The 12634-nt window shown below is 55.1% G+C and overlaps 1 protein-coding gene across 1 annotated transcript in view; it reads right to left on the minus strand.

The window, feature by feature from the left end:
• The window catches only part of LETM1 (leucine zipper and EF-hand containing transmembrane protein 1), a gene marked incomplete at its 5' end in the record, with an annotated part of 35230 nt that overhangs the window by 18703 nt on the left and 3893 nt on the right, over positions 1–12634 (minus strand). Inside the window, 2 exons of the mRNA XM_077750403.1 lie at positions 4155–4605; positions 11418–11478. Of these exons, the coding sequence (XP_077606529.1) occupies positions 4155–4605; positions 11418–11478 (512 nt within the window). The remainder of the gene's footprint in view (positions 1–4154; positions 4606–11417; positions 11479–12634) is intronic.

Here is a 12634-nt window from a genome sequence, read left to right on the forward strand (position 1 = left end):
AATACAGGGTTATAGGCACTGACTCCCCCACATAGTCAAAAATCCTCATTTAGGGGTGGCTGGGTGGCTCAGTTGGTTAAGCATCTGACTTCAGCTCAGGTCATGACCACACGGTTTGTGGGTTTGAGCCCTGCATTTGGTTCTGTGCTGACAGCTCAGAGCCTGGAGCCTGCTTTGGATTCTGTGTCTCCCTCTCTCTCTGCCCCTCCCCCACTCATGCTCGCTCTCTCTCTCTCTTACAAAAATAAGCATACATTAGAAAAAAATATTTTAAAAACCCTCATATAAATTTTGACCCCTCAAAAACTTAACTACTAAAAGCCTAATGGGCTATTGACGAGAATCCTTAGCGATAACATAGTCAATTAACACACATCTTGTATGCTGTAGGTATTATATGCTGCATTCTTACAATAAGGCCAGATGAAAGAAAACATCAAGAAAATCACCAGAGAAAGTATATTTACAGTAGCGTATATGTTTTTATACTTTTTACATGTTTATATATTCATAAAAAATAAACCCACGTATGGATGGATCCACACAGTTCAAGCTTGTGTTGTTCAAGGGTCAACTGTACTAGCAATCAACAGCTGGAGACTGAAATTTCCTGTTTACTTACAAGAGCCAGACGATGGAAGAAACCCAGTGTCCCTGACGGACGGATGGATGAACAAAATGTGGTCCATCCACAACAGAATGTTATTCAGCTTCAAAAAAAATAGGACATCTTGCCACCTGCCACCACATGGATGAGCCCTGTGACATCATACCGAGTGAAATAAGCCAGTTACGAAGGGACAAATGCTCCGTGCTCTCACTTACGCGAGGCCCCAGCGGAGTCAGATCACGGAGCCGGGAGGCAGACGGTGGGTGTCAGGGGCTGGTGGGAGGGGGTGGAGGGGCCGTGTGAAATGGGGCCAGAGTTCCGGAGATGACGGCAGGGACGTTCATGACACTGTGAAGGTACCCAGTGCCACAGGAGCACAGACCTAAAAATGGTTAAGCGGTAAATTCTAGATTGTTTCTTTTATAATAAAAAAATCTACTTACAATAACATTAAAAGACATGAAACTGCACAGTATTGTTGAAAGAAATGAGAAAACAATCTGAGTCCACACTGGCCACCCCAGAAGTACCCACTTTCTTCCTTTACTTTCTGACCGGGGCTCCTCTGCTACCACTGCTGTCCCAGCTGTTGAGGAGCTCGGATTCCAGGGAGCCCTGGTTCCTCTTTGTGGGGAGGTTCAAAGCCAAGGGCTGGGGGCCAAGTGTGCTCACTGCCACCAGGCTGTCACCGCCACCACATGGGGTGGAGCAGAAGGCTGGGCCGCAGGAGGGGTCAGGGACCAGATGCACGCAGGCTGGTGAGGCCGGAGGCTGTGAGGAGACAAGGAAGGCTCCTTGCCGGGGCCTCGGGGCAGCTGCCATGACCCTCGGGAATACCCCTGCCACCCAAGGACGGCCCAGCGCGTCAACCGCCCCAGAGCATCGCTGCACGGTGAGGCCGCCAGCCCTCCAACATGCTGCACCTAAGCAAGCACCTGGAGGGAAAGCCCTGGAAGGAGGAGCCCCTTCCTGCAGGCTCCCCGCCCTCAGCTCCCCAGAGCCCCTGGGAGCCCACCACCAGGTCCTGGCTGCAGCTCCCCGCCCCCTCCCCGCCGAGTGCGAGGCATCTGAAAGCACACTCGGCTACCTCAAGCAAGAACGAGGGGGACAATCTCGGCCTGCACAGCCGCCCGACACGCCTGTCGACAGACGCATGCCGTGGCTTTTAGACCTCCGCCTGGCTTCCCCGTCCGCCTGGCTACCACCTCTCCCCTGCCACTGCGACGCACTTCCACGGGGAAGCCAGCTCTGCTGTGAGCATCTGGGGACAGAAACCGTCCTTCCACCAAACGCCGCAGGTCCTCGGGACACGAAACTACTTTCCCAATCCCTCCACTCCACCGCAACCCTCAGACGTTCTTGTCGTTCTCTATTTCACACGATCGGCCAGCATTCACCAGCTGCGACCTTAAATTCACGTTTCATTTTCTTTTAAAGGAGGGCTGACTCTCAGTTGATCGCAGCGAGGGAGCTGCTGTGCTACGTGGGAAACCACCGCCCAGAAAGCGGTTTAGCACCAGGTTCCCCAAAAGTGCACTGCACGATGGGCGAGGGGGGCCCTGCTGCCCGGGACGAGGCGCTCTCGGCACCCAACCCTAGTCCTGATGCGCCGTGGCCCGCCGGCAGGGACGGTGGGGGACCAACCATCCGAGGCCACCAAGGCTCCGCGGCGGGGGGTGGGGTGGGGGTGGGGTCTGACTCCAAGGGGGTCACTCGTGATCCCAGCGCCGGCAGCTTCGCCCCACTGGTCCCTCGGCCAAGCACACGCACCAGCTGTCCACGCGGCGTCTCCTCTGTACCGAGGTCGCCACGGCAACCACGCCCCGTCGTGGGGGACAACCAGCCTGCCTCACGGCTCCAAACCCAGCCACCTGCCCTACTGGTGGGCGAGCAATCGTCACTTGGTAGATTCTGCTTCACAGTGACAGCAAGAGTTAAATTCACGTTTCAAATCTATCTTCCACCTAAACGATACTCATACAAATTATCTGATAACAGCTTTGCCTTTGTAAATATCCTAATTGTAAGAGTCACTCTTCTAGGATTATCGGGACTGCTGACATTCTGTTCAAAGTCAAACTACCCAGAAGGCCCTGAACCAAGGAGAAGAAAGCACAGCCCCACAAGCGCTCTCCGAACGCCGGAAACGGGTGTCGCCCTGCCAGGCCACACGCACACCGGGACCTCCCCTCTGGCACGTGCTCATCTGCTCCCACTCTTTCTATTTTGTTTTTATTCAGTCTCACCGTCTTCAGCGCAGCAGCAAACCCTGCAGCGGGATGGGCGAGGAGCGCATGGGCGTCCAGGGCATAAGGCATTACATACACTGTGATTAACTCAGCAACGCACACTGTCATCAACACCCGACAGACACTAACGGGATGATCCTGAAATCCCGATACACACCGTCCTTCTTCCAACGATCCATCTGCTCCCTCTACCGCGGCATCCCGGGGGCAACTCTGGCCAGTTAAACAACTCCGACCCAGGTTCTCCACGAAGTGCTTGAGAACAAGTATAAAATCAGAAGCCAGAGTAACTCTCACATGTAGCAGCCAACTCCCAACGTTGTGTTCAAATCAAGTCCTTGTTTTCTCACAAAGGAATCCTCCAGTAGTCAACTTCAAGGGAAAAGAGATTTCTGCACTTTTCCTTGGAGAATCCTAGGGCGCTGAGAACTTAGAGCTGCCCTTTGCCCCCCGGGAACTCTCCAAAAAAGAGAAGAGCAAGAAGGGAAGAAAAAAGAAAAGCCTACAGTGTAACTGTCAGCTATTTCAGACAAAACAAGACACCTAGAAGGTCTGAGCTCCTACAAGAATAGGAACAATCTTTTTTTAAGAGCTGATGAACGGCAGGGGCACCTGGGGCGCTGGGTCAGTTAAGTGTGGGACTCTTGATTTCGGGTCATGCTCTCACGGTTCATGGGATCAAGCACCGAGTCAGGCTCTGTGCTGACAGTGAGGAGACTGTTTAGGATTCTCTCTCTCCCTTTCTCTCTGCCCCTCCCCTGCTCACACTCACTGTCTCAAAATAAATAACCTTTAAAAAAATAGCTTTAAAAGAAAAAAGCTGGTGAATGGCAGAGAAAGCTGGTGCACCAAATGCCAGACCAGAAGCTTCTGGCAGCTGACAAGCAGGTGAGCGGGCAGGTTCTGGAGCTGAAGCCAGAGGTGAGAGCTCAGAGCCAGGAGCTTAGCCCCAAGGATAAATAAGACCCAGCCCACAGAGGGACAGGCACAGCCCGAAAGACAGACTTGTGGAAGCAACACGACAGAAAAGGCAGCCACCCCGCACAAGAAGTCCGCCGGGTGCACACAGGCCTCCTGCGACAGGCAAGAAGGCCGATGCAGTGGCGCAGGTCCCGGCCACGAGGGACAGTAGACGCAGAGGCACCAAGAGATCATGAGCGGTGGCACAGGGAGGTTCACGGCGTGAGCTGCCTGTTATTATCATCATCTTTTAATCAAGCAGCAGCAAGCCAGGCCCCGGAGGACGTGAGAGCACCTGAGTGGCGGCCCGCCCAGGAGCGGCCAAGTGCCGTTACCTGCCTGCGTTCCCTGCGGGTCAGGCTGTGGCCGTGGAGGACCCGCCAGAGCATGCGGGCCGCGATCTTGGTGTCAATCCAGAGCAGGCGGAAGCCATGGTAGTAGTGCCTCAGCTCATCCAGGACCCTTTGCCCCAGGGACTTCTTCACGGTCACCTCCGGCGGGGGGCTGTACACGGGGCCTCCCTCCTCCAGCTTCTTGTTCTTGTCCTTCAAGGACTTGAGGGACTTCTCCACCACAGAGTCATCGCCCAGCGGGGGCGACGAGTGCCAACAGCGCGTGGGAAGGAATCGCGGCCCTGTGGCGACCAGGCCGGCGGGGATGGGGGCCCATGGCGGTCGGGCCGCAGAGCATACACGCTCGGGCCTCGCAGTCCAGCAGCCACGGGGATCGGCTCTGAAGGCCAGGTACACGGGGTGGGCGGGAGTGCAGCAGCGAAACGAAACATTCCTGGAGGAGAGAAAGGAAAACAGCATTGAGGGGCGGCCACCGCCTGCGACCTCCCGGCACCTCGTACCAGCAAGAGCGACACGGACCAGGGCCATGTCACAACCACTCGACACTCCACCTTCCCAGCACCGGACACTAACTCCCCCACTGCATCTGCGTGCCCGGAAAACACATCAGGAGGAGGAGGAGGAGCTGCCAGGAAGGGGCTTGTGTGAGGGGTGGAGAGCAGCCGGTCCCCGCGGGCTCATGGAGGGCACCAGGACACCAAGGGGCCTGGAGTGGGGCCCAGGGGATCAAAGGGCAGGTTGGACACGAACAGAAGCTTGACCCCGGAGCCCTGGACTACAGACCCGACCTCGGGGCAGGTCTCCGAGGTGGGTTCCCAGACTTGGGGAATTTGGTGGTGAGGGCAGAGGCAGGGAAGTCCTTTCCCTTCCTGGTGACTTTCTGCAAAGACCTGCAGTTTTGAGCGAGTCCCTGAAGTCAGTGAGGACGCTCAAACCCACACGGACCCAAACCCGCGCACCGCCTGGCAGAGCCGTTTTGCAAGATGGCAAAACCCCAAGATTCATGATCCGAGCCCCCTCCTCCCTTTCTTCCCCGCGCTGCTCCCTCTGCTCGGCCTAGAGCCTTGATGAGCTCGGCCTGGCGCTCCTGGCCTGCACGACTCTCGGAGCCCCGTGATCCGCTCTGTACCCCACCCGTCACAGCAGACAATGCTCCGCTGCCGGCCTGCACCCACCCCAGGGAGGCCACAGCCTCCAAGCCACCTCGCAGGCTCATGCTCATAACCCACACAGCCCAGCCTCTTCCCACCTGCTGGTAGTGGCCTGTCCCTCTCCAAATCCCAACCCACTACTTGGTGCTGAGACCTTGGACAAGTTAATTAACCTCTCTGTGCTCCGTGAGTGTCCTCCATAAATGGATGCGGTGATGCACATGTGAAGTGCCCAGGGAGCGTCGGGCACAAAGTGACACCTACCAGGGAGCTGGCAGCCGCCAAGCAGGGGTGGAGGAAGCCAGGGAATGTCCGGTTCGGCCGCACCCCTTCCAGGTGGGAAGTGCCGAAGGACAGACGGGGGCATGCCCGCCTCGGTTCACAGCCTGTGTCGCATGGGGACAGCCGGCACAGGGCATCACTGGACACCCACTGAGCAGCCTCTCGCTGGCCTCCTGCCTGTCCAGGGCCCCCGTTCCTGCCTTCAAAGGGCAGGGTCAGTCCTGCGCCATGAGCCATGGGGCCCCACAGTCAACACCCGAGCTGGAAGTGGGTGGCCTCGCACCCACCCTGCCCCGACTGGGTCACAGCTGCTGAGGAACAGGAAGCACAGAGCACAGCAGACCTGCTCGGTCACTTAGGGCTGTGGGACTGTGGCCACAGACTGCCTTCTATGCCTCGGCCTCACCTCCTGATGCGGGGGCGAACCTGCCGTCTACCTCTGTCAAACTTAATTAGCGCTCAGTGCGCGAGGACGAAGCTGGCTTCCACCAGGAGGCATGTCAGCCGTGCGCAGGGCGGCCACCCGGCAAGGACTGAGACCGTGAGAGTGCAGCAAGCAGAGGCCCGGCATGTCCTCTGGCCAGTGAGGCTCCAGAATTTGATTATTTTCAAGCACGTTAGCGACTAACATGACTAAGATTCTACCCTGAAAGGCTTAGCTGTTTTCAAAAATCATAACATTGCATAACTTGTTACTTTAAAAATATTTGTCAAAACACAACTCACCTGGGCACTGCTGCCTTCCCCTGGGCGGGCTGGGACCCTGCTCTGCCCCAGCTCGCTACAGCCCACGGCTCGGCGTCCCTCCTGAGAAGCGCCTGCCTGCCTCGCCTCCACGGGGTCAGCGGGCCCAGCTTCCCACCACCACGCCTTCTCCTGCTTTTTTCTTTGCTTCCCTTCTAAGTGGGGAAAACCACTCTGGACACAGAAAGTACAGTCACTAGAGGGCTGTCTGTTCCCACGAGAAAGCGCAGGGACTCCTGACCAAGGTGCTCGCTTCACCTAAGGGTGTGGCCTCCCGCGTCCACCTGGACACTGACCACTGGCTGCCACCTTCAAGAAGAGGAAAAGCAGGGGTGCCTGGGTGACTTGGGGGGCAGAGCATGTGCCTTTTTTTTTTTTTTAAAGACAGTGAGCCCAAGTGAGGGAAAAGGGCAGAGACAGGAGAGACAGAGAGAAAGACAGAATTTAGGCAGCTCCGCACTCAGCGCAGAGCCCGACCCCCTGACCATGAGATCATGACCCAAGCAGAAGTCAAAAGTCAGACGACTGAGCCACCCAGGCACCGAAGCATTGGACTCTTGATCATGGGGTTGGTGAGTTCAGGCGCCACTCTGGGTGTAGACATTACTTGAAAACAAAATCGGGGCACCTGGGTGGCTCAGTTGGTTAAGCGTCTGACTTCGGCTCAGGCCATGATCTCACGGTTCGTGGGTTCAAGCCCCACATCAGGCTCTGTGCTGACAGCTCAGATTCTGTATCTCCCCTCTCTCTGACCCTCCCCCACTCACACGCTCTGTCTCAAAAATAAATAAACTATAAAAAAAAGTTTTGTTTTGTTTTTAAAGAAAATAAAATCTTGAGGGTGGGAGCATCTGGAGGGCTCAGTCAGTTAAGCGTCTGACTCTTAATTTCAGGTCAGGTCATGTCAGTTGTGGGATCGAGCCCCACATCAGGTTCAACGAGGCATGCAGAGCCTGCTTAGGATTCTCTCCCCCACCCCTACTCTGTCCCTCCTCCACTTGTTCATTTTCTCTTTCTCTCAAATAAAATTTTTAAAAATTAAGAATAAAATAAAATTTTGTGGTGCCTGGAGACTCAGTCAGTTAAGTGTCCAGCTCTTGATTTTGTCTCAGGTCATGGTCTCAGTTTGTGAGATCAAGGCCCACACTGGGTGTTGCACTAAGAGTGTGGAGCCTGCTTGGTATTCTGTCTTCCTCTCTCTCTCTCTGACTCTCTTCCATTTGCGTGTGTGTGTGCACATGCACGCGCGCACACACACACACACACTTTTTCTCTCTCTCTCAAGATAAATACACGAAATGAAATGAAACGAAATGAAATGAAATCTTAACAAGAAGAGGAGAAGGTCTAAGTAGTGCCCGGCAAAGGAATGCGTTCACAGGGTCTGGGCACTTCCGTGCCTCACAGCACCAGCTGCACGGCCACAGGACGGCAGGCAGAGGGACGGGGCCTGCTCTCCCCAGGGCGCCCTCTGGACTCCCATAAAGGTGCCACAGGCACAACACCTGCGGGCCACTTGACACCTGACACGTCCCGTTCCCAAGGGGACAGCTCAGCCAGACGACGACCTGAGGCTGGGCCACGGAGGGTACCAACCCTCAACATGCCACCTTCAGGCCTTCAGGGACATGGTGCCAGCAAGGGCCGAGGGACACACCAACAAGAAAGGGAAGCAAAAGCGGACGTTAAAGCAACAGGTACCAGGACCAGGAGGAATGGTTTCGGGAGCAGGCGCCTCTCTGCCCGGAGACGAGAGGTGACACAGGCTGCGGGACACGCTGCCCCTCGGCGGGGGAGCCAGAGGCTGCCGCCCACAACACCTCAGAGCCCGTGAGGCCATGTGGCGTCCAGCGTACCCTGCAGCAGCACTCTGGGGGCCAGGGAAGCGGCCGCCACCAGTCCCCAGAACAGTCCCAGGCAGGAGACACCCCCCCACCCCACCCCCGCTGAACAAGCTCCAGCGCTTGGGGAGCTTTGCAACGGAGCAGCTGCACCTCGCTCGTTCCCATCCCAGGTGCTCCCTCTCTGCCTTGACTTCCAGGATGGAGGAGGGCATCCAGGATGCAGGAGGGCATCCAGGATGCAGGAGGTCAAGGGCAGCTAGGTAACGCCCACGGAGCGGTCCTGGCTCAGGAACTGCGCAGCTGCTCACCCTCTGGGGTGGGCACCACCTGAGCCGAAGACCGAGAGGACAGAACCCCACACACAGCACCGCCCCCATGCTGGCCTCGGACAACCATGCCGGCCACGTCCATGCCGAGGCTTTTTCATAACCGCGGACAGTCCTGTGTTTCTTCCTGACCGTTTTCTGAAGTTTCCTTTCGTCTAGCTAGCTTCAGTGTAAGACTACAGCCTAGGATGCGGCACAAATCACGTGCTAATTGACTCTTTATGTCTGGCAAGGCTTCCAGTCAACAGCAGGCCATCGGTAGCTAAGTTTTCCGGAAGTCAAAAGTCATACGTGCATTTTCGGCTGCACAGGGGCTGGGGCGCCCGGCCCTGCCCTGCCTTGTCCAAGGGTCACCTGTACTTATCTGTGCTGTCAAAGTAACAAGTAACATGTCCTGCATGTGATATAAAACTTCAACTTTCACCTATAATTGCTCATTTCAAATGCATGAGTCCAGCAAAATAGCTATAAAGTTCTCATTGCTTTACTTTCCTTTTTTTATATATCCTCTTATTTCACTTATTTTTAAGTAATCTATACCCAATGTGGGGCTTGAACCCACGACTGACCCCGAGATTAAGAGTCATATGATCCACCGACTGAGCCAGCCAGGCATCCCTCATTGCTTAACTTTGTAAAAATTGTTAACTTATAAAAAATTCACATTAATAGAGCACAGTGCTTATATTTTAATATGAATCTTAAATGCAGTACATTTGGCTCTTAAAAGGTGCCTGAAAAATTCAAAATCTATTCCTAGTAAAAACATGTTAGTGCAGGGACGCCTGGGGGGCTCAGTCGGTTAAGCGTCCAACTTCGGCTCAGGTCACGATCTCATAGTTCGTGGGTTCGAGCCCCACGTCGGGCTCTGTGCTGACAGCTCAGAGCCTGGAGCTGCTTTGGATTCTATGTCTCCCTCTCTCTCTGACCCTCCCCTGCTCACGCTGTCTCTCTCTCAGAAATAAACACATAAATAAACAAAAGCCCACCCTCCAGACCCCACGCCAAAACCCTGCTTCTGGCCGCAGCGCTTCTGACCTGGCTGGAGAGAAGCCGCTGCAGCAGAAGCGAGAGGAGGAGACACACGCTGTTACTGTTACCAAGTCCCAGGGCGTCCCCACCACAAAGGATACTGTTACGGGAGGAACTAAACCACGGCCAACAGAGCTGAGAGGCCGCTGGACACAGGCGACTGGTAACTCACATGCCAGCAATAAGCACTCAGAGACGGTGGCAGGAGGCCCATTCACAAGACCAAATGCAACCCGTCTGGGGACCTGCCTTCAATGCGCGCATGCGGCCTGCATACAGATAGGGGCCTTTACCCGAGAGAGGAAAGGTCTTTAAAAAAAAAAAATGTTTATTACTTTATTTTGAGAGACAGAGACAAGCAGGGGAGGAGCAAAGAGACGGAGAAGGAGAGAATCCCAAGCAGACTCGGCTGTCAGCACAGAGCCCGACGCGGGGCTGGAAGTCATGAACCGTGAGATCATGACCTGAGTCGAAGTCGGACGCCTAACCGACTGAGCCCCCCAGGCGCCCCTCTCCAGAAAGGTGTTACAGCCAAGATGAGGTAACAAATTAACAATCTCAAATGAGTAAAAAACTCAAAAGACCCCATGGTTCCATGGGCAAGAGGCTGTGAGGGGCCACCTGGACGGCACAGGAAGCGGGTCCTGCACTGTCCAACAGGGAGAATCAGGGACGGGGGAGCTGGGCTCCCCTCTGGGTCTGGGGCAAGTGGACAAGGGCCCGGGATCCGGAGAGAGGTCTGGCCACCCCACCACGCAGGTGACAGGGACCAGAAGGAAATTATGCTCGGGATGCTGGGCAGAGGTGATGCAGGTGGGAGACAACAGGAATCCTGAGAGGAGTTCAAGTTCACGTGCGACAGTGGACAGGGAAGTATGGATGCCACTCCCTCCAAGAAGCCCTCCAGCCTCGCAATAGTATGACAGACTTCTCACCAGAGGGAATGGCTAAGTCCACCACACTCCAGAACCAGGTGGGGGTAAGCCCTGTGGCCACCACTCACTTAACATGATGCTCTGTGAACCAAATGGGGTTCAAGGGAAAGTCTAGTATGTTCACTGATGGGGCCCCACACCTGCAATGCTGCCTGGAGCAGCCAATGTCTTTTTTTTTTTTTTTTTTTAAATTTTTTTTTAAAACTTTTTATTTCTAGGAGAAAGAGAGAGAGACAGCGTGAGCAGGGGAGGGTCAGAGAGAGAGGGAGTCACAGACTGAAACAGGCTCCAGGCTCCGAGCTGGCAGTCAGCACAGAGCCCGACGCGGGGCTCGAACCCACGAACGTGAGATCATGACCTAAGCGAAAGTCGGACGCTTAACCGACTAAGCCACCCAGGCGCCCCGCAGCCAATGTCTTTTTGCACAAGTCCATGAAGGGACTTGAAGTGGCGTCTGGGTGGCTCAGTCGGAAGGCAGATGCTCATCTGTGTCTCAGGTCATGATCTCGCGGTTTGTGAGTTCAAATCCCCCATCAGGCTTGCTGATGTCAGCACAGAGCCTGCTTCGGATCATCTGTCCCCCTCTCTCTGCCCCTCCCCCACTCACACTCTCTCTCCTGCTCTCAAAACTAAATAAAAACACTTAAATGATAAATAACAGAAGAATGAAAAAAAGACTAGAATAAAATTCACCAAAATGCTAATAATATTTGTAACAGATACTCAGACTATGAACGTCTATTTTCCAAAGATCCACTAACATACGTGGTTATGTGTTTCAAAATGAAAAGATAAAGGGCAAAAAGAAATAAAACAAAAACCAGGAACGTAGGAAGTACCGTGTCCCCACGATCAGGAGTCAGTCACACATCACTCGAGCGCTTCCAAGCTCCCACTTACAGAAGGACAGGGAGGGATGTGATTTACTTACAAGTGGCTTATCAGCCCCACCGCGTTAGCACAACTGAGACAAGTGGGCTCTCCAGGACTACCTATGACAAAAACACAGAAAAAACAAAAAAATTAGTGTCAGACCAGGCATTTTACACTGACACCATCTTTTAGAGTCTGAAAGGGTGCCCATTTCTTTCGCAGAGTAAGAATCTGGAAGCGTGGTCTGAGTGCCGGAAGGTTTCAGGTGTTGCTAAACGAAGGGTCTGTCCAGTTAGGGACACGGTGTCTCGGGATGGTCCTAGGGAAGAAGGGGGACCTGAGGCACGAGGCAGCCCCAGCTTCACGCACGCCGACCGGGGACCCCGGGTTCCACCAGCCGAGGGCCCAGAGCCCAGGCCTGCAGGTCTCCCCAGGCGGGACCCCTCCCTACTTGCTCCAGCTGATGCCCAGTTGCATGGGACCCCCTCCAGGGCACAGACAGCCCCTCCGAGCAAGCGAGGGCCCAATCCAAAGGGCCCCCCAACTTCTCTGCCCACAGGAGGGCGAGGGTTATGAGCATCACCGGAAGGGTTATGAGCATCACAAAAGGAAGCCTTATCTTGGGCAAACATTAGTGCTGAGCGTACAGCACTTTTAGGATTTTCGTGTATTTTTGACGCTTCTCCTAGGCATAAATTCAGAGTCCAGTCACGTGACCTGTGGTCACACCCTGTGCTGGGGAAACCAGCTGTGGAGGGGACGAGACAGATACTGGGGATCCTGGGGACAGCAGGGCCAGAGACCCCTGCTGGCAGCAGGCACCCTACGACCCGCAGGCAGCCAGCGTGAGAAGGGAGGGGAGAAGACGTGCGCGGCAGGGACGGGGGCCCACTCCTGGACACGCTCGGGGCAGGCCAGGCAGGGTACACCCAAGCTGCTCCCAGTGGGCCCTCTGGGGACAGGGACTTCCACTTGTCACTTTATGTAACTCAGGAGGAGCCTGGTGTCCTCACAGGCAACTCTCGTATTCCTGTGAAACACCAAATGTAGGACTCTGTATACGGTGACAGCCTTGTTTTGAGCTGGGTCTGGGCTCACACGCAGTCACTGTGGTTCATAAAGGAATCTTTTACATTCTAAACATCGCCTTTCCAGTCACACCAAGTCCTTCTCGCTCCAGCTGAGGACCAAACAGAAATCTCCCAGATCTGGGCCAGCCCCCTGCACCCCAACCCTGCACACGCCCCTCCCACCCCCCTCCCCCCACCATGTACC

The sequence above is a fragment of the Crocuta crocuta genome, unplaced genomic scaffold (assembly GCF_008692635.1).
Source record: "Crocuta crocuta isolate KB4526 unplaced genomic scaffold, BGI_CrCroc_1.0 scaffold179, whole genome shotgun sequence".
Classification (NCBI taxonomy): domain Eukaryota; kingdom Metazoa; phylum Chordata; class Mammalia; order Carnivora; family Hyaenidae; genus Crocuta; species Crocuta crocuta.